The sequence below is a fragment of the Trichechus manatus genome, unplaced genomic scaffold (assembly GCF_000243295.1).
Source record: "Trichechus manatus latirostris isolate Lorelei unplaced genomic scaffold, TriManLat1.0 scaffold00018, whole genome shotgun sequence".
Taxonomy (NCBI): Eukaryota; Metazoa; Chordata; class Mammalia; order Sirenia; family Trichechidae; genus Trichechus; species Trichechus manatus.
This window is the reverse complement of record NW_004443954.1, coordinates 17,864,011-17,886,718: the sequence shown is the minus strand read 5'-3', so window position 1 is coordinate 17,886,718 and position 22,708 is coordinate 17,864,011. Positions and strand designations below refer to the sequence as shown.

At 41.0% G+C, this 22,708-nt stretch overlaps 1 protein-coding gene across 1 annotated transcript in view; it reads left to right on the top strand.

The window, feature by feature from the left end:
* The first annotated feature begins 355 nt into the window (after positions 1–355).
* Positions 356–22,708, top strand: part of CHD7 (chromodomain helicase DNA binding protein 7) — a 156,472-nt gene continuing 134,119 nt past the window's right edge. The window contains exon 1 of the mRNA XM_023727724.1: positions 356–2,192. Coding sequence (XP_023583492.1) covers positions 531–2,192 — 1,662 coding nt within the window. The 5' untranslated portion in view covers positions 356–530. The remainder of the gene's footprint in view (positions 2,193–22,708) is intronic.

Below are 22,708 nucleotides of genomic sequence, written 5' to 3'. Positions count from 1 at the left end.
TTCATACATCTGCTTGCCTGCTGTGGCAGCTGCTGCTGCTTCATGTTGTGTTCTTTTGTTCTGTTCCATCCAAGAACGGAACGCTAGGAAGTGTACTGAATGGATTAATTTAAGGTTAAGGTTAGTGTTTTGCTTGCCTTCTAAGTAACTGATCATAATAATGCTTCTGGTAGAAGCTAATGAGTTTCTCTTAAAGTGAACTAGATTGATAAAACACTGCTCAGCGAGGGACCTAGATTAGTATTGTCTGATGGATACCCAATTCACATGTGTAAAATACTGGCTGTTTTTTTAATCACGCATTCCTAATTCTTTGTTTTCTTCCTTCCTCCTCCCCACCTTCCACTCCCTTCTAGGACTTATATCCAGACTTTGCCTGACACTGCAGGGTCCAAGAGAATTAAGGAAATATGGAATGACATGAAGAAGATTAGTTAAGGATTATAGGCTTTGAGGACAGACACCTCAGTGAAGTGAAGCACAGACAAGCTCCCTAGCTGAAGTTTGGAGGAGCCGTGTGTTGGAAGAAGATGGCGGATCCAGGAATGATGAGTCTTTTTGGCGAGGATGGGAATATTTTCAGTGAGGGCCTTGAAGGCCTTGGAGAGTGTGGTTACCCTGAAAACCCGGTCAACCCCATGGGCCAACAGATGCCGATAGACCAAGGCTTTGCCTCTCTGCAGTCATCCCTTCATCATCCCTCCACTAATCAGAATCAAACCAAGTTGACCCATTTTGATCACTATAATCAGTATGAACAACAAAAGATGCATCTGATGGATCAGCCGAACAGAATGATGGGTAGTGCCCCTGGGAATGGACTCGCGTCTCCTCACTCGCAATATCACACCCCTCCCGTTCCTCAGGTCCCTCACGGTGGCAGTGGCGGCGGCCAGATGGGCGTCTACCCTGGTCTGCAGAACGAAAGGCATGGGCAATCTTTTGTGGACAGTGGCTCTATGTGGGGACCACGGGCTGTTCAGGTACCAGACCAGATACGAGCCCCCTACCAGCAGCAGCAGCAGCCCCCACCCCAGCCAGCTCCGTCAGGCCCCCCGACTCAGGGCCACCCTCCGCACATGCAGCAGATGGGGAGCTATATGGCACGTGGGGACTTCTCGATGCAGCAGCATGGTCAGCCGCAGCAGAGGATGAGCCAGTTTTCCCAAGGCCAAGAAGGCCTCAATCAGGGAAATCCTTTCATTGCCACCTCAGGACCCGGCCACCTGTCCCACGTGCCCCAGCAGAGCCCCAGCATGGCGCCTTCCCTGCGTCACTCTGTACAGCAGTTCCATCACCACGCCCCTACTGCTCTCCATGGAGAATCCGTTGCCCACAGTCCCAGATTCTCCCCTAATCCTCCTCAACAAGGGACTGTTAGGCCACAAACCCTTAACTTTAGTTCTCGGAGCCAGACAGTCCCCTCACCTACTATAAACAACTCAGGGCAGTATTCTCGATATCCTTACAGTAACCTAAATCAGGGATTAGTTAACAATACAGGGATGAATCAAAATTTAGGCCTTACAAATAATACTCCAATGAATCAGTCCGTACCAAGATACCCCAATGCTGTAGGATTTCCATCAAACAGTGGTCAAGGACTAATGCACCAGCAGCCCATCCACCCCAGCGGCTCACTTAACCAAATGAACACACAAACTATGCATCCTTCACAGCCTCAGGGAACTTATGCCTCTCCACCTCCCATGTCACCCATGAAAGCAATGAGTAACCCAGCAGGCACGCCTCCTCCACAAGTCAGGCCTGGAAGTGCTGGGATGCCCATGGAAGTTGGCAGTTATCCAAATATACCCCACCCTCAGCCATCTCACCAGCCCCCTGGGGCCATGGGAATTGGACAGAGGAATATGGGCCCCAGAAACCTGCAGCAGTCTCGTCCGTTTATAGGCATGTCCTCAGCACCGAGGGAGTTGACCGGGCACATGAGACCAAATGGTTGTCCTGGCGTTGGCCTTGCTGACCCACAAGCAATACAAGAGCGACTGCTCCCTGGCCAGCAGCATCCGGGCCAGCAGCCGCCCTTCCAGCAGCTGCCAACCTGCCCTCCGATGCAGCCCCACCCAGGGGTGCACCACCAGTCTTCACCCCCACCGCACCCTCACCACCAGCCGTGGGCACAGCTCCACCCCTCGCCCCAGAACACCCCGCAGAAAGTGCCTGTGCGTCAGGTAAGTTGCATTCTGCCTTTATGTAAATACGCTGTTCAGCGCAGTTAAATCTGTCGGATAGAATTTTCTTTAAACATGAAGATCTTTCTCATTATGAGTGCCTTAATTTTTATCTTGGAAGCTGCCTCCGAATCTCATTTTTTCTGTTCTCCCTTTATTTACTCACTTATTTTTATTACTTATTACTCACGGACTTACGCACTTATTCAGAATTTCTTGAGTTCCTCTGTAAGAGGGATGCATGGCTTTGAGTAAGACTTGGTCTGTGCTCTCAAGGAGCTTTGTCCTGCCAGCTGGGAAAGAATATGGGACTCAAACCTCGTCAGGCAAACATTTCTTGCCCTTCTCTTTCTTCTTTCTCTCTTCCTCTCTCTGTTTTAAAAATACACTGAAACTTGGTTCCCGGCAAAATTTTGTGTGTTAGTGGTAGTCCCCTCCCCCCTTTATGTTATGCTTTTTTCTTGGGAAGCTACAAAATGGACACCTTTATAATATTTATTTTGCCAATTGTTGAATGCTAGTGTAAATTTAAATTACAAACAGTAAAGAATAATCTACAGAATGTGTTTGGTTTCAAAAAGATTTGAGTACCCAACCCTGAAATGAGAGTTTTCCTTTTTTTCTTGGTAAAATGTGATGTTTTGTTATCCTACGAAATTTATAAGAGAACAGATTAAGTTTTAAGCTTTGGTACTGTATTAGTTCCTAGGACTGCTCTTAATAAATTATCACAAAGTGGGTGGTGGCTTGTAACAACAGAAATTTATTCTATCACAGTTGTGAGTGCCAGTAGTCTGAATTCAGGTGTCTGCAGGGCCACGTTCTCGCCGAAGGCTCTAGGGGAAGGAAGATCCTGCCTTGTCTCTTTCAGCTTCTGGTAGCCCAGGTGATCGCTGGCTTGTGGCGGCATAACTCCGGTCCCTGCCTTCACGTGGCTGTCTTCCCTCTCTTATAAACACATGGCTCAGATTAGAACCTACCCTACTCCAATATGATCTCATGGTAACTTAACTAAGACATCTGCAATGACTGTTTGCAAGTAAGGTCACATTCACAGGTAACCGTTGTTAGAACTTCAGCCTATCTTTTTGAGGTTTATAGTTCAACCCATAACAGATATTCATAGAGACATCTTTCTCTTATAAATCTTAGTTTTTATGCTCTAGGCGAAGTAAAAATGAATTACTGTCTGTGTGTACAGATTATTCTGAATGCTATCCAGAAATATATATTGATCACCCACTATAGTTGCCATTGTGGTTTTGGATGGCACAGTAGGTCATTTTGGAGGTGTAAGGCATAGTGCTCGTTCCTAGCGAGTTTGTCATCAGTCTGGGGAACATAACCAATATGTGCAAATGTACTGCGGAGTGAGAGACCATGCATGCATGATCATGTGACAGGTGTCAGGGAGAGAAAAGACCTGTGGGTTAGATTCCGTGGAGTTTGGCTGGGACTTATTCAGGAAAAGCGAACCAAGGACGACACTGCAGGTTGGAGGATAGTTTGTCAAACAAGGGCACGTGAAATGGAGCTTGCTGCAGGGCGTGGGGTTGGGGAGCAAGGGTTTCAAGTAGGGCCGGATTATAGGGGCCTTGCGTTCTCTTATAAGAATTTGGACTTAAATGGGGAGCTGGTGATACTGGTTAGATAGTGTGCATAATGGATGGAGAACCAGCAGGTGAAGTATGAGCCTCTGTCCAGGCTGGAGACAACAGTTTGGACCAGGGATGGGGTCGTGGGAATGTAAAAGGATTTGATCAGGAAGCAGCCATTCTGGGCTTCTGGGGTGGAGCAAGGTACATTTGTGACATTGACTCGGAAGCTCCAGCATAGGAGGTGCTGTGGGAGTGGAGGTCAGGGCCTCCTCAGGCCTGGAGCAAATGGAGGGGTGATTCCCAGGAGAGCCCCAAAGGCAGTGGAAGCCGCCCCTTTGGACACAGCTCCTTGCCTCCTCTCCACCTGAATCCCTTGCGGTGTCACTGCTGGCGGGGTGTAACCTGCAGCAGCCTGATGGGAAGGGGCTCTGGGCACAGAGGACTGTAGAAGGGGCACCTACAGAGGAGGTCTGACAAGATGCCGCAGAGAAGGGCCCTGAGGAGGGGGGGAGGGGGAAGGAAGGACAAATGAAGGGCCAAGATAAAACAGATAAAATGCAGCTAATTTGTTTTTCTCTATATCAGTCTCAAAAAGGACCAAAAGTGCTGTCCCTGAGGCCAGCTGACCTGGGTGGCTGCTAGGGCAGAAATGACTTCTTTTCGAGCAACTACTCTTTTCTTTTATTCCCTGGAAAGGTTCTTAAACAAGGGATCTAAAAAGACAGCAGTGCCTCTCAGACTTTTCCCTGTCCCAGCAGAACCATGGGGAATGAGGTAGACCCTTTCTTCCTTGCTGGAGGGTGAGGCAGCTTGAAGGAGACTCCCTCTGTCTGGTCGCAGCCGGATCCCTGGATGAGAAGTGCTGACCTGCTCCCAGCTGGTCCGAGTTTTAAGAGTACAAGTATTTCAACAGGCATCTCGGATGATGAATTTTGCTCATGCTGTTTGCTTTCTTATTTCTGCCTAACCTTGCATTTTCTTCAGATTTTGAAGCACTCAGTTTTGAAAATAATACTGGGAGGTGGTGTAATGTCTTGGGAATAGCATAGACTTTATTAAACTCAGAAAAGTGTTTGAATCGTAGCTCGACCACTAATAGCTTGGTGACCGAGGGCAAGTTACTTAGTTACTCTGAACCTCAGATTCTTCATCAGTAAAACAGAAAATAGTTCTCATCTTGAAGGATGTTGAGATTAAGTGGGACAATATGCACCAAGTGCCTGGTGTCATGTCCAGCCCAAGGTAGAGAGATTATGTTAATTCTCCTCTAGGGTTTACGTTCTGATCTGTAATGCAAACCTAGCTTCGTAATTACATCATTTCACATGCAGATATCATGTAACATTAATTTTATTTTTTAAGGAAGAAGTTAAATATTATGAAATATAGCCTTAGTTATGAAATACTAAATTTAATTTGTGCAAATATTACCCCGCTTTTAGCACGTTCTACTCTAGCAAACATATCTAAATAGGTTTTGCTTTAGAACTTCTAAAATTATTTTGCATTTCATCTGTGGATAGAATGGTGGTTCAGACCATACTGTGTTTCAGGGAAGCTACTAGATTAGGTAGAAACATTGGTGTCATTTGCATAACAATGATTGTATTCACGATAGGCTCCTTGATTCCCTTCTCTTCTTGACTATTTGACTTTTTTAAACATAGAAGTTGTGCTCTTTAGGAGTTTCATAGATTCTGGACAGATATTTTCTAAATTATGTAACACATTTAAGAATCTTTAAAGATAAGTTTAACTTTACATCGAAAAGGTAAACAAAAGAAAATATTAGAACAAAAAGCCCAAAGTTCATCAATCAGAATATACAAAATTATGCATGTAGGTGTGGACACATTCTTTCCTGGAAACTCTAGTCTATCCTGACTATTTGATGAAATTTATGGGGAAAAAAATCCCTAGCTTTTATTTCTTTTTAATAGCTGCTTAAAAGAGTGGTTCTCAAACTTTTTGATCTCAGGCCCTTTTACCCTCTTAAAAGCAGAACTTCAAAGAGCTTTTGTTTTGTGGCTTATATGTATTGATATTTACACTCTTAGAAATGAAAATTGAGGAAAGTTTAAGTTTTTTTTGTTAATTCATTTAAAAATAACAATAATAAACCATTACAGGTTAACACAGGTAACATTTTTTGTAGTGAAACATTTTATAATGAAAAATAACTATTTGCCAAAACCAAAAAAATTAGTGGGATTTTTTGCATACGTTTACAAATGTTGGAGTCTCACATCTGCTTCTGTGAGTAGTGTGCATGCAAGGCCTGAGCCTCTGGAAAAATCCAGTGAGTGGAAAGGCAAATAGCATCTCAGTATCATTATAAAAATAGCTCTGATCTTGCCTCCAGGGTTCCCGGCCCACACTTCAGAACCATTGGTATGAAGGAAGGAGCGTGGCTTTGGAGTGTGGAGATTTTACACACAAGCACCCCTACCTGATGACTAACCCTGTGACCTTGAGCAGGTTATGTAACCTCAGGGCCTCCATTTCATTATCTCTAGAATGAGGGTTGATCTACCTTCCTGGTTCCAGAGATAGTAAGTTAGCAGTAATGTCCCTTGAGTATCTAACCTGCTACGGGACATGTCATGTGGACTCCAGAGTGATACATTATTCATCCAGCAAAAGTTCAAAGTTGTCCGATGCAAAATTTAAAAAATAGTTTTAATCACTTCTTTCAATGTTAAAATATTGTCAGAGTTGTTTGACTTCATTTCCTGAGCTTCAGTGAACATTTTTCTAACATCGAGGCCCCCTGTAGGCTGTGCATTGGAGAGAGCAAAGATCTTGCTGGAGGAGGGGGCAGTGCATAGAGTATGTGTGGTGGAAGTGCCCACAGAGATTCTCCCTGTGCGTTTAGGCTGGGTGAGAGGCTGGAGTCTGGGAGGGTTTCTGGGGAAGCAAAGTCTTTGCTGAGATGTGAAGCATCAGTCTGAGTTGTGAAAAGGATAGGTAGAGGGGAGAGAAAAGAGTTTAAAGTCTGGGAAACATTAAGTGCAAAGATGAGAGTGAGCCCGTTAGCCCTTTGGTGGCTCTCAATATTGCTGGGATGCTGGCGGCATGGGGTGTAGAAGAGAGAAAGCGCAGATCTCCAGGACCTTGTAGGTCACCATAAGATGGCCCTGTTGGGCAGGCTTCATCAGGGCCTCTGGCTACAGGCGAAGAGTGGAGAGTGGGCAGAACTAGCGGTCCAGCGTGTATCCAGTGCTGTGGACACGGATGAGGATGATGTAAAAGGAAAGCACAGAACGCTATTGTATCTTAAGAAAGACCAGTAAGTGGACTGTCCTTGTGGTAACAGCCAAATTCCCAAGTTTCTGAATAATTTACACTGCACAGGTGCATGTATGTGTCCTCACGGTTCACAGATTAACACCCAGACTGGAAAATTCTGTTGGAATTTTTAGAGTCTGCAATATTGTGCTCTTAGAGTAAGTATGTTTGGGATACATCTGTGCCCCTTTCACTAATTTGGTCCAGACGTATAGTCATTATGAAGGAGAACAGAGGGAGGTGGAAACAGTTTTTAAAGGACCACTAGGATTAAGAGAAGGGGCGCTGGTGGCGCAATGGTTAGGTGCTTGGCTGCTAACCAAAGGAAGCCTCTATCTTTATAGAGCCGGTTGATGTGCTCCGCAGTTGGTGACAGCCTGGCCTTGAGAGAGCCTTGGTTTTGTGAAGAATATTGTTTTCTGGGACTCTCAAAATTGCCAGTAATAAGAATTCAGCTTTTTTGGTTTACTTTCAAAGTTTATTTTTTTTAGCCCTTTACTTGGTAGTGTCCCCAAGCAGCAGATTGATTTTCTTAAGTTTTAAGCAGCCATGTTTCAGTAGTGCGTTTTAACCACGTATCTGGTTGCTTTTATTCAGCTGCATTAAAGAAATAGCGATTGTGTGCCAAGCAGTATATTAAGGACAGAGATTGGTGGTGTGGTAGAAGGTTGGAAAGATAAGGGCCTTCACTGAAGTGGATAAGGGATTTTGGTATTCTGGCCACCGTTTCTTTGTGTACCTTCTGTGTGCTAGACCAGCGCTGTCCAATGGAAATAGAATGGAAACTGCAAATGTAAACCACATATGTTATTATAAACTTTCTGTAAACTACATTAAAAACAAAACGACAACAAAAAACAAACAACAACAAAAAAAAACAGGTGAAACTAACTTTGATAATGTTTAATTAACCCAACATATCCAAAATGTTATTCCAACATGTAATCGGTATAAAAAATTATTAATGATATATTTTTATATAAGCATTTGAAATATGATGTGTATTTTACACTTAAGAGTTCATCTCAGTTCAGACTGGTAGCATTTCACGTGCTCAATAGCCACATGTGGCTGGTGGTGACCATGTTAAAAGTACAGTGCTAGACTCTATGTCCAAGACCAAAAACAAAACAAAACCAGTTACTCTAAAGTGGACTCTTGACTCATGGAGACCCCATGTGTGTCAGAGTAGAATTATGCTCTGTAGGGTTTTCAGTGGCTGACTTTTTGGAAGCACATCACTAGGCCTTTCTTCTGAGGTGCCTCAGGGTGGACTCGAACCTCCAACTTTTTGTTAGCAGCTGAATGCAGTAACTGTTTACACCACTCAGGGACTTCCCTTTGAATCACTTGATTCAAGTTCTTTTTTAAAACTAGTCATCGTGTAAATAATTTCTCTTTACATATAAATAAGTTTAAAATTGTTTTGTCTAATTATAACAGTCATCCTCCAAGGCAGATATTATCACCTTCATTGTAAGGCTGGCAAAGTAGTAGCATTTTTTAGGTTCATCAGTAAATGCAGTGTTGTGTGTGTGTGTCTGTGTGTGATCAGAATCAGTTAATGTTTTCATAGATTATGGAAGTGAGGTTTCATTTGTTCGGATTTCAAAGAAGTCAAAGAAGGCTGACTGAATGGTGTCTTCTACTGCCCTGTCATCAAAAATACTGTGTTTCTCTGAAAGGGGGATTACAACTGTCTTCTTGATTTAGATACTTTAAGTAATTAATTTTTTTTAAACCTAACTTAGAATCTCTCTTTGTCTTTTTAAATCACTAATAGAATTGTTTCAAGCTTCATGAATTGGTCCTCCAAGGGTAAGGGAGAAAGCCTTTAGTTTTCTGAATAAGCATGGCCCCCTTTCTTTGTCTTTGCTGTTTTTTTCTTCAGTTTTTCAGAAAGGTAGTTTTTGGTCCTGCGGACTGATGGTTGACTGGGAAGGAGAATTGGGAAATGTGTTAGGGGGATAATAGGGAAAAAGCATTGTGAGAACTTGGAAAATTTACCTTAATCTTAACATCTTACTATTAGTCTCTATTCTTTGTAGTTAGTTATAAATCTGTACACCTGTCAGTAACCCCTGAGAGACGGCCCTTGTTCTTCCTTTGTTGCCGAGTGCAGTTCTTTTATTAGTGGAGGAGTCAGTGGCAGACGTGCTTGTGCTCTGGTCTTGTGAAACTTTAGTAGGTGATGGTGCATCACTAGGAGCGAAGTTTTGTTTTGTTTTTCTCCACTTAAAAAACACAGGAGACCCTCCTAGGTGTTGAGAGCATGGCATTGGGGGGGTGGTGATGGAGAATTTACAGGAAGTTGGTGAAATTGGTACCCTTTGAAAATCAACATATATAGAGATGGGCTCTCATTTGCTTTTTTCTTGGCTTGGATCAGCCAGTGAGAGTCAGTGGATCAGGTGAAGCTGTAAGGCATTTCCTTATACCTTATATTAACAATTGAAATTGAATAATAGTTTAATAATTTAGTAATTGAAACAAAATCATCATCAAGATAGTTATTTGAAGGAGACATGCCGTTCTGATGCCCCTTAATGAACAGCATGAGTCTCTGGATGGCACAGTTGGTTAAGCCCTCAACTACGAACTGAAGGGTGGGCGGTGTAAGCCCACCCAGAGGTGCCTTGGAAGAAAGTCCTGGTAATCTACTTCATAGCCTTGAAAATCCCCTGGAGCACAGTTCTATTCTGCACACATCAGGTCAACATGAGTTGGAATCGACTCAACGACAGTGGGTTTGATTTTTGGTTTTAATGAACAGCATAATATTTCTGACCTGCTTTAAAGCATATTTGGTGTAGTCTCGTCTGTCACCCTCTGAGTTTAATTCCAAATAATCCTGCACCACATGTTTCCGGAGAATTCCAAGGCCTTAACTCTAATAGTGTAAAAGAAAACAAAAGCAAAGCAATGTTTTAAGCTGTAAACAAGAAATATTAATCCTGAGAGCTTTTGTGTTTTGTTTATTTGTTTGTTGGCCGTGGGCATAAAGAGTTGGAAAATATTAAGGAGGTCCAAGTCATAATGTTGGGAAACCTTGTTAAGAGTTTTTCGAATGTCGAGTGTTCTAAACATTAGTAAAAGAGAGTAACTTGTACCCTCCACTAGCTGGGCTGGCTGGAGGGGCTTGGCAACAGTTGCGTAAGATCCTCGCCTCACCCATTTCATGGGCTCTGGAGTCCCTGTCCTGCTGGTGGCCCCTCAGTGCAGGGGGTTGGGTTGAGGTTCCCTGCTAGCAAATAGGCAAGGAATTCAAGATCCTTCTTTTTCTGAAACTTTTCTGAAATTATATTCCTGAATGTGTGCTGAATATAGGAATATTTGAAATTAAAGCTCTATTTTTATATCATATTTCTTGATTGATTCATAGCATGAACATTCTTTTTAACCTAAAAAAAAACGTGTAAATTTGTGGGGTTAGTCATTGTTATGATGTGGTTCTTTTGCTGTTAATTTTAAAAACATATCTAAATGTCAGCCAGCATTAAGAGATGGCCGAACATTCAGTTAAGTTCAGAGGCTGACAGAAATGGAACAGTGGGAACTAACTTGGAGAGTTTAATCTTGGCATCTTACCATTAGTCCCCATTCTCTGTAATTATCACTGTAAATCTGTAGACGATCTGTAAGTACCTGCTGAGAGAAATGGAACCGGGGCAATGAACAAGTAGGATGTGCTGACTTTACTAAGCCACCTCCATTTTTGGCGGCTCTAATGTTGCAGAAACATCTTCATAAAAGGAGAGTGTTGAAATGAATGGAGGCATACCTTGGTGTAAAGACAGTAAGCCAGAGGCATTAAGGAAGAAGTCTGATGATTTAGTAAGGAGCAAAGTAATATTCATTTTACCAACTACTCCTCTAACCCTTTCCCAAAGGGATGTGTTAATGGCGTAGCTGCATCTGCCACGCTAGGATAAGATGCTATAGCAGCTTTTGTGCTCAGAGTCTTAGAGAATTCGACTTCTGATTCAACAAGGTATCCCCCTTACTTTTTTTTTTTTTATTGTGGTAAAATATATAAAACACAACAGTTGTCACTTCAACCATTTTTATGTGTACACTTCAGTAACGTTAATTCTGTTCACCATGTTCTATAAACATCACCACTATCTGTATCCTTCTTACTTTTGAAATAAGACTTAGGTCATAGAAGGAAATACTCCATTGTCAGAATACGGAAAAGATCTGTCATCAGAACTGAGCTTAAAGCTTATAGCTTTAGTTTTTACAACAAAGTTAAAAACTAATACTCACATATAAATAAGGTCTCTAGACTAGGGTGGAAACCCTGGTGGCAATAGTGGTTAAGAGCTGTAGCTGCTAACCAAAAGGTTGGCAGTTGAATTTACCAGGCGCTCCTTGGAAACCCTGTGGGGCAGTTCTACTCCATCCTTTTGGGTCACTGGGAGTCGGAATTGACCTGATGGCAAGGAGTTTGGTTTCTGGTTTTTAGACTAGAGTAAGATTGGTGAAGGGGAGAAAAAAAGTCAGAGACTAGCCATTCATAGAGCAAAAGTGAGCTGAATCACAAGATCAATTTTAATATGATTTGCATGCTTAAGACTTGGGTGAGAATCCTTCTCAAACCATGTGAGGTACTAGAATGGTCCTTCATATTAGACGTACATTTAATTCCAAGAATAGGTAAGTGGGAAGAGATGAGTGTCAGTTTATTGTGTCACGTATAGTGTGTCCCTTGTAGTTTTTTAAGTGTCTCCCATCCCTGGTCTTCTGTCTGGTGGTCCACACACTGGGCAGTGTAGTCAGTTGTCTGCCGCTCGCTGCCACACAGGTGAGGCCAGAGACTCCATTTGCCAGGTCATCTTGGATACTTCTTTAACTTCCCTAAACCTTTGTTTCCTAGTAATAATAATTGTGCCAGTTGCACAAGATTATTAGGAGAATTAGAGGAGATAGTGGTCTTAAAGCATTTAGTACAATGTCTGGCATGCCCTAAGTGCTCAATAAATATCAATGTTAAATATTGTATTGTAACTACTATTACAGTGGTTATTGAGATGGGCTCTTGGGATGTTTCTTTTCACTTTCTACTTTTTCACTTTACAGTGGACTTTCCCCTACTTTGTAAAACAGGACATTATACATTGAAAACCTGTGAGAGTCGGAACTCGATGGGACTGCCTTCTTTTTCCAGATCTCAGAAGTGTTCTGCCCTTGATAGGGCACAGTCTTACCACTTTTCTATCACTTGTTTTAGTGGAAAATAGTTTTCCTTCTCTGACAGGTTTCTGCCCTTTGCAGGTTTTGCTGTACATCAATTCCTTAGAAATTAATTTTTCATATTCTCTATAAGGCAAACAGAAATTCATGTTTTTATTTTGGGGGCCAAAAAATTAATATCACGTTACTAAGCAAACTCCATTTCAATCTCTAGGAAACATGGTACTATGTATAAAATGCCAACTTCTTTCCTAGTGTTTGATTTCTTCCTAATTTCCACCACAGTAGAAAGTCATCACTCAGGGTTCAGAAACTCTCAGCAGCTGAGGTTAAATTGGCATCCTGTTTTTTATTGCCAAGGAGTTTCACTCATGTTCCCTCTAAGAGGTTAACCCACCAAACAGTATATAGTTCAGTAGTACTAAACCTTTCTTTTGTTAAATATCAGTTTAAACTTAAAGCTGTTAAACTTCAGTGCTCCACGTCACTGAACTTACCAACACCTCAGTGTACTTCTGTTTTTACCAGAACCTTAGTGTACTTTTCAGTGTACAGCATGCTCGCAGATATCTGGAATGACACTGTACCTTTGTTAATAAGTGGATTCCTACTGAATAGCATTTGTGGCTGTTTTGAACTCAGGCTAGTTTGTGAAGACCATACCATTTGTTTTTAATGTTTCTTAATCCCAATCTTCTTCTTTTTTTTTCTTCCCTAGTTTAAAAAACAAAAAAAAAAACTTCCGAAGTTTTAAAGTGAGGCAATCACAAAAGAAAATAAAAAGGATTTTGCCGTGTTAGTAGGAAAAAATGGCCAAAAAAAAAAAAAAAGTGGCTCACACGTTTTTCAACATGTGATGTTTTTATTTTTGGAGAAAATTTTTATCCAGCTCATAACACTGTTGCCACTTTCTAAAGTTTACTGTTTAGAGCTAGAAAAGTCTCATGTTAGAATTGACCTGGAGCCCAGTATTCTGTTCTTTAGGAAAGGGCATATTCATGTCTTTGCTCTCATTTGACTAGAAGGAAAAGGGCCCTTTTGCTTATTATCTTATTATCTTCATACACTTCTGTCCAGCTTTTCTCTTTTTATAAAAGGTATTGGTTAAAGAAAAAATGAGACAGGAAAAAAGTAAATGGGAAAACCTATTTATTGTCTAATATCCCTTAGATATACTGTATAATATATATATTACTTTATTGAACCATAACCTATACATAATCTGTATAAAATGAAATACGCCCTTCATATTAGGGAAATACTATATAGCATGGTTGCAGTCCAAACTTGTCGTATACGTTCATTTAATTCAAACTTTAGGAAAAGAAAAACCTTCTAAATATACTTAACTGTGTATGGAAGTTTACCCAAACGTATCTAGTGTTTTCCCCATTATGTTTTAAAGAAAGTCGATCGTATATTTTTGTAGAAAATATATAACGTAACACTGTCCAGTAGACCTTTCTATGATGATGGAAATGTTTTATATTTGCTCTGTTGGGTGTGGTAGCCACTTGCCACGTATGACTATTGAGGGCTTGAGATGGGGCTAGCGAGACATGTCGTTGGTTGCTGTCTGTCGAGTTGATTCCAACTCATGACAACCCCATGAGACTAAGAAGCTGAAATTAAATTAATTTTAATAGCCACACTTGGCTACTGGCAGCGTATTAGACAGCTCAGGTATAACCAGGTAAGGAAAATTATTTATAGTAACAGGAAATAAGTAGAGCACAGTGAAAGCTATGAAAAAGAGGGTTTTTTTTTCCGGCCTGTTTTTTCGGTCTGTGCAGCCAGTGTAAGCTTTGTGTTTCTACTTTTATTCCCTCTCACCTCTTCCCAGATGGCCCTAAATCCACGGGTCCCCGTATCTTTTGGCCCGACTAGATAGTGATAGAATATAGTGACCCATACATGGTAGCGCTGGCACATTGCACTTCGTTATTTTTGGAATAAATCTTTGCTGTGTACCAGCCAATTGTTGCTAAACACAGGATACTATTCTAAGGAATGTGAGTAGGTCTTCTTATCTTAAGGTATAAATGGCATCGTAGAAAGTTATTTAGTTTTTTCCATGAGGAAGTCCTAGTTATAAATGCTTCATGTATATCAGTTGATGTCTTCAGTTAAAAACTACCATAGCAGATGATTTAAGAAAAAAATATTTCTCACTGTTTGATATTAAATCCAATCTCCTCATTTATGGGAGGAAAAAATTCATAATATTTTCTCAAGTGCTTATGGCAATTGTATGTCAGTTATTGGTCTCCTAAGCTACACTTTTTGTATTCTACACTTTTTGTATTTCCAGATCAGTGTGTATACTTGTGTGGATCTCTTTTAATCAGAAGGCTCTTGTGTCTTTATTTAGCATTGAAGGCAAGCAAGAAACATTAGTTGATATAAGGTATTACCTTAGTGTGAATTTAGCCCTCTATTAAAATTGAAATTGTCTTATAATTTCACAACATGATTAGTGACAGAGGGTAAAAGACATTAAGTAGAGATTTAACTTATGGTCATTTAGTTGATATTTTTCTGAAAAGGATTTAAGACAGTCTGACAAAAGGACGAGGGTATGTGTGTGTATTTTTTTTTTTTTTAAGTGGAAGCAGTAAATCAGGGTTCTGGAACGGAAGAGCAAGGACATATGCTAATTATGGGGTTGGGGTGGTTGCTGGGAGTGAGCATCAAATTATATTCTGAGGTTCCTGGTGAGTGTGCAAAGGGATCAATGAAAAGGTTTATAGTTCTCATTATAGGAAAAAAGGAAATACATATTTTTCTCAAAGAGATGTTTTTTCTTGACATCAAATTCTAAAAGAAAGTTTGTGTGGTGTATTTTATAAGTAGGAGATATGGACTGACATTACACACAGTTTTCTTGACGAGTAGTTTTACAGCAAATGCAGAAATTTATATTTTTTCATGTGATAGTTCTTTCAGTGGTGGTAACATCTGCGGGTCTCACACTTGGTCTCCACGGTGAAGGCAGCCCAGTAGGGTGCATCAGTCTGTGTCCCAGAGGTCCTGCTTGCTAGAGTAACCAAAAAAAAAAAACCCATTGCCATTGAATTGATTCCGACTCGTAGTGACTCTATAGGACAGAGTAGAATTGCCCCATAGGGTTTCCAAGGAGCGACTGATGGATTTGAACTGCTAACCTTTTGGTTAGCTGCCAAATGCTTAACCACTGTGCCACCAGGGCTTGGTGGAATAGTCAGGCTTAAAATGTTTGAAGTGGTGGGTTGTATGTCTTAGATAATCTCCTCTAGGTTTTTAGTCTGTTAATTAGGACATGAATAGAACCTGGGTAGAAGATAATTTGACTTAAATTCTTTAGGTCCTCAAAAGTCTAAAAGTATTGTGAAGGCACTAAACGCCAGTGGAATCATTCACTTTAAAATGATTAATTTTATGTTACATAAATTTTACCTCAGTTTAAAAAAATGGGTCTAAAGTACCAATTTTGTATCTTATTCATGGAGAATAGAGCCCTGTTCTTTGGAAACCAGAAAAGAAGGTTGTAGGGTGAAAGTGGGGCTCCTAACATGCCATCTCTCTTGATAGTAATCTCTCACCTCTAAGTCCAGGGTTTCCTCTAGGAAGGAATTCAGCCATTTATATCAAATAGTTGGTCAAGGTTCTAGAGAAGCTTTGTCCAGTAGAACTTTCTAGGATAATAGAAATGTTCTCTGCACTGTCCACTATGATAGCCTCTACCCACATGTAGTTATTGAACACTTGAACTGTGGCTGGTGTGACTGAGGAACTGAAATTTTAACCAATTTAAAGTGAAATAGCTACGTTTGGCTGGTGACTACCATATTGGACAGCACAATTCTAGCATCTTCAATTTGTCTCCTAAAATAATTTTGAAAAAAAGTTTTTAAATTCGACCTTACTTTTCAGTTCAAATAAATGTGCTAAAATGTGTTTGCATGTCAGTCATCTCATTTAGTAAACATGAATTTGTCACCTCTGTGAAAAGGCACTGCCTCCTTTGACATTTCTTACCAAAGCTCTTTGCTTTGCTGTCAAGGGACTCTTCCTTAAGAGATATACGTTCTCAAATCGCCTTTTGGTTGGTGCCCCAGGGGTTTTTATACCCCAGGGGAATGCACTTTAATAAAATTTAAGATGAGCGAAAGGCATGTTGGTAAAGAAAAGTGATTGTGAAAAGGACAGTGGCAAAGGAGAAGCAGCAAAGGTTCAGGTGGCTGTTAGGAAGCTGGAAAACAATCCCCTCAGAGGATCTATGGTCCTTAGAAGTTCTTTGGGGATCTCCAAGATTTCACTTATTCCTGGTTGAAGACCATTAGGGTGGTCAGTTGTGACTAGCATTGGTCTTAACATCTTCAGCACACCAGAATCACCCAGGAAATGTTTTCTAGATAAAGATGCCTGAGCCGCTGTCTTGGGCTTCGTGGTCTTGTTTTTGAAGAAGCTCATCAGGTGATTCTGATGTGCATCAGAGGCTGAGAAGGGCTACTTGAGAATATGACAGAGATCATTTGGGCCTGAAAAGTTTCAGAGCAGGTTTTACCACTGGTTGTCCACCGTGGTAGAAATCTTTAGTAATTTTTCCATAGATTGCTGAGTAGTATTGGGCTGGGCTGGGAAGAAAAGCCTGGTGATCTGCTTTCAAAAATTAGCCAATGAAAACCCTAAGGCTCACACTGGTCAGATCGCCAGCCGACCATAAGGATGGTGCTGGATTGGTCAGCATTTCATTCTGTTGTGCATGGGGTCGCCATGAGTCAGGACTGACCTGACAGCAACTAACAACAACATAGCCTGCTAGTACACCAACTAAGATGGATTAATAGAAGGTAGACCCCAGGTAATTGAACAAGCTAACTTACTGTATGGACTTATTTAGTACTAAATCATTAATTCAAAAGTTGGAAACAAAGAAGGATTAAGAGTTGGAAAATATTGCCTTGGTGATAGAAATGACGCTGGAGATTGCGTGATAGAATTTTGCAAGACCAACGACTCGTTTGTTGCAAATAACCTTTTTTCCAACAACATAAATGGCAACCATACGTGTGGACCTTACCAGATGAGAAACACAGGAATTAAATCGACTACATCTGTGGAAAGAGATGCTAGAAAAACTCAATATCATCAGTCAGAACAACTACAGAACAGACCATCAATTGCTCACGTGCAGGTTCAAGTTCAACCTGAAAAAAATTAAAACAAGTTCACGAGAACCAAAATATGACCTTGAGTATATCCCATCTAAATTTGGAGACCATCTCAAGAATAGATTTGAAGCACTGAACACAAATGACTGAAGACCAGATGAGTTGTGGGATGACCTCAAGGACATCATGCATGAAGAAAACAAAATGTCATTAAAAAGACAGGAAAGAAAGAAAAGACCAAAATGGATGTTAGAAGAGACTCTGAAACTTGCTCTTGAACTTAGAGTAGCTAAAGCGAAAGGAAGAAATGATGAAGTAAAAGAGCTTAACAGAAGATTTCAAAGGGGTGGGCCGAGAAGACAAAGTAAAGTGTTATAATGAAATGTGCAAAGAAGATAGAAAACCGAAAGGGAAGAACATGCTTGGCATTTCTCATGCTGAAGGAACTGAAGAAAAAATTCAAGCCTCGAGCTGTAATATTGAAGGATTCTAGGGGCAAAATATTCAACGACGCAGGAAGCATCAAAAGAAGATGGAAGGAATACACAGAGTCACTGTACCAAAAAGAATTGGTCAACATTCAGCTATTTCAGGAGGTAGCATATGATCAAGAACTGATGGTATTGATGGAAGAAGTCCAAGGAGCATTGAAGGCATTAGGGAAAAACAAGGCTCTAGAAATAGGCAGAAAACCGGTTGAGATGTTTCAGTAAGCATATGCAGTGCTGGAGGTACTCACTCGTTTATGCCAAGAAATTTGGAAAACAGCTAACTGGCCAACCGACTGGAACAGATCCATATTTGTGTCCATTCCAAAGAAAGGTGATCCAACAGAATTTTGAAATTATTGAGCAGTAGCATTAATATTACACCCAAGTAAAATTTTACTGAAGATAATTAAAAAATGGTTACAGCAGTACATCAACGAGGAACTGCCAGAAATTCAAGCCTCATTCAGAAGGGGATGTGGAATGAGGGATATCATTGCTGATGTTAGATGGATCTTGGCTGAAAGCAGAGAATATCAGAAGGATGTTTACCTGTGTTTCATTGACTATGTAAAGACATTCGACTGTGGGGATTATAACAAATTATAGGAATTCCAGAACACTTAATTTTGTTCATGAGGAACCTGTACATAGACTAAGAGGCAGTCATTTGAAGAGAACAAGGGGATACTGCGTGGTTTAAAATCAGGAAGGATGTGTGTCACGGTTGTATCCTTTCACCATACGTACTCAGTCTGTATGCTGATCAGATAATCGGAGAAGCTGGACTATATGAAGAAGAACTGGGCATCAGGATTGGTGGAGGACTCTTTAACAACCTGTGATATGCAGATGACACAATCTTGCTTGTTGAAAGTGAAGATGACTTGAAGAACTTACTGATGAAGATCCAAGGCTACAGCCTTCAGTATGGATTACATCTCAACATAAAGGAAACAAAAATCCTTACAACTGGACCAATAAGCAACATCACGATAAATGGAGAAAAGATCGAAGTTGTCAAAGATTTCATTTTACTTGGACCCACAATCAATACCCATGGAAGCAGCAGTCAAGAAATCAAATGACACGTTGCATTGGGCAAATCTGCTGCAAAAGACCTCTTTAAAGTGTTAAAAAGTAAAGATGTCACCTTGAAGACTAAGGTGCGCCTGACCCAAGCCATGGTGTTTTCAGTCACCTCATATGCATGCAAAAGCTGGACTATGAATAAGGAAAACTGAAGAATTGTTGCCTTTGAATTATGGTGTTGGCGAAGAATATTGAATATACCATGGATTGTCAGAAGAACAATCAAGTCTGTCTTGGAAGAAGTACAGCCAGAGTACTCCTTGGAAGCAAGGATGGTGAGACTTTGTCTCATGTACTTTGAGCATGTTATCAGGAGGGACAAGTCCCTGGAGAAGGACATCCTGCTTGGTAAGGTAAGGGTCAGCAAGATAGAGGAAGACCCTCAGCGAGATGGACTGACTCAATGACTGCAACAATGGGCCCAAGCATAACAATGCAGGACTGGGCAGTGTTTCCTTCTGTTGTCCATAGGGTCGCCATGAGTCAGAACCAACTTGACGGCACCTAACAACAACAGCAACAACAACAACAAATCATTAATGTTTAGAGAATGGATGGTGAAGATGACAGTGTTTTGATATATTTTGAACTATTCTCTTTCTGGCATATAAAGACCAGGATTATTCTAGATAATAAAACAAGGCGTGAACATAAGAAAGAACACTTGTCTTCCTGTTACTGAGGCAAGAAGGCACACATCCAGATCATTCAGTACATGATATATCTCTATAGGTGTGTTAATTTGGAGATGCTTATGAGGCTCAAGTGAAAATTTCATATAGGCAGTTGGATATATGACTAGAGTTAGGTCAGAGGATGGGCCTGAGGTATGAATTCTAGAGTTGTCAGCATGTAGATGGTACTTTCTGCCATCAGACTGAATGAGATCACTTACGGCGTATGGGTAGAAGAGCCATCCAAGGCTAGAGCCCTTGTGTAGTTTATCATTTAATACTCTAGACTAGAGGGTCCAGAAAGGAACAGAGAGGAGTAGACAGGTTGGTAAAGAACACCAGGAAGATGCAGAGCCCTGGAAGGCAAGTGAAAGAAGGGTTTCAAGAGAGAGGGATTGATTGTTTCAAATTCTGCTGTGTGGTCGATTAAGATGAGGACCATACCTTACAAGTTTCAATCTTAAAGGTAAACCTTTCCCATATTCTTACATACTTCCCTATGCGTATTAGATCAACTCATTTCTTTGTTGAATTTTAGCAGAATTCTGAATTTGAAGGAGCAGTTGACCAAGAGATACTTACATAGCACTTGGCATCTACCATGTACAAGGCTGTATTGGCTCTTGAGATACAAAGATAAGAGCAGCCCTTCTAGATCTCCCAGCTTTGTTGTAATCTTAGAAAACGTGCGTGAAGTTGTTCATGCAGTGCTTGGCATGATAACTATGTGAAGACTGAATGAATGCTGTATATGAAGTTAATGACGAAATGGTTCCAGTTAATTGGTGGCAAAACCAGTATTAGAACCAAGACCTATTGCCTTTGAGTCTCTGCTCCTATCCTCCCACTGACACCTTCTGTAGCTGTATAAAAAATAACCAGTCCAAAAGCTTATGAAGGTATTTATGTGAGAGTGTCCACTTTAAAAGCAAAATGACTGCACTTCCAAGGTACCACATTTCAGTAGAAATTTTCCAGTCTAGGGTGTTCCCTGAATTGACAAGATATAAACATTGCTTATAAACCTCACGTTTCGTCTTTAAAGTTAATGTGAATTTTGTAGTCCACTCAAATATATCATGTTTACTTAGCAGTTAAATTATTTAATTCTCCCCTGCTTCAAAGCCTCAAGCAAAAATCCTGATGCTTGAGGAAGCTGTGTTTTTTTGTTGCTGTGAATCCCCTTTGGTACACGTGCCATGTACTCTTATGGAACTGTTTATGCCAGCCATTTTGTAATATTTCCACTTCACAACCTTATAAATAGAGAAATTTTCTTAAACTCATAGATGTCTGTCTCAGTTGGATACTAGGCAAATTCTTTGGAAATTCAGATGTGCTGGTAGGGAACATCTGCATGAGAATTCCTTTCTAGAGGACAGGGGAGGCACAGGTCTCCTCTAGGTAATGGAGGCTCAGGTCCTGGCCAGGCTCACCGGAATATGGTGTTAGGACTGCAGTATTATTCCCTTCTCTCAAATTCCAGGTCCTAGGAGCGGGGGGACCTCCTTCCCCAGACTTCTGGACCTTTATTTATTTGTTCTTTATTTTTGTAGTTTAAATGAAGTTTACATTTCAAGTTAGTCTCCCATATAAAAATTTATACATACGTTGTTATGTGACCCTAATTTCTCTCCCCATACTGTGACAGCACACTCCTCCTTTGCACCCTGATTCCCCGTGTCCATTCAACCAGCTCCTAACCCTCTCTGCCTTCCCTTCTCACCTCTGGCCAGAAGCTGCTCATTTAGTCTCATATCTACTTGAGCTAAGAGGCACACTCCTCATGAGTATCACTTTATGTCCCACAGTCCAGTCGAATCCCTGTCTGAAGAGTTGGTCTCGGAAATTGTTTTAGTTCTGGGCTGATAGAGAATCCAGGGGCCATGCTTTCTGGCGTTCCTCCAGTCTCCGTCAGACCGTTAAGTCTGGTCTTTTTACTAGAATTTGAGTTCTGTACCCCGCCTTTCTCTTGCTTCATCAGGGACTCTCTTTTGTGTTCCCTGTCAGGGCAGTCATTGGTGGTAGCCGGGCACCATCTAGTTCTTCTGGTCCCAGGGTGATGAAGTCTCTGGTTTATGTGGCCCTTTCTGTCTCTTGGGCTACTGCTTTCCTTGTGTCTTTGGTGTTCTTCATTCTCCTTTACTCCAGGTGGTTGAGACCAATTGACGCATCTTAGATGGCTGCTTGCAAGCTTTTAAGAGCCCAGACGCCACTCACCAAAGTAGGATGCAGAACATTTTCTTAACAAGTTTTGTTATTCCAGTTGACCTAGATGTCCCCTGAAAGCATGGTCCCCAGAGCCCTACCCCTGCTACTCTGTCCCTCAGAGTGTTTGATTATATTTAGGAAACTTCTTAGCTTTGGTTTAGTCCAGTTGTGCTGACTTCCATTGTAGTGTGTGCTGTCCTTCCCTTCACCTAAGATAATTCTTATCTAGTATCTAGTTAGTAAATAACCCTCACCCTCCCCCCCTACCCTCGTAACCACCAAAGAATGTTTTCTTCTGTGTTTAAACCTTTTCTTGAGTTCTTATAATAGTGTTCTTATACAATATTTGTTTTTCTGTGACTGACTAAATTCACTCAGCATAATGACCTCCAGCTTCCTCCATGTTATAAGATGTTTTACGGCTGCATCGTTGTTCTTTGTCATTGCATAGTATTCCATTGTGTGGATATACCATAATTTGTTTATCCATTCATCTGCTGATGGGCATCTAGGTTGTTTCCATCTTTGGCTGTTGTGAACAGTGCTGCAGTGAACATGGGTGTGCATATATCTATTCATGTGACAGCTCTTATTTCTCTAGGATATATTCCAAGGACCGGTATAGTGAGATCCTGTGGTACTTCTATTTCTAGCTTTTTAAGGAAGCGCCAAATCGATTTCCAAAAGTGGTTGTACCGTTTTACATTCCCACCAACAATGTATAAGTGTTCCAGTCTCTCCACAACCTCTCCAGCATTTATTATTTTGTGTTTTTTGGATTAATGCTAGCCTTGTTGGGGTGAGATGATATCTCAT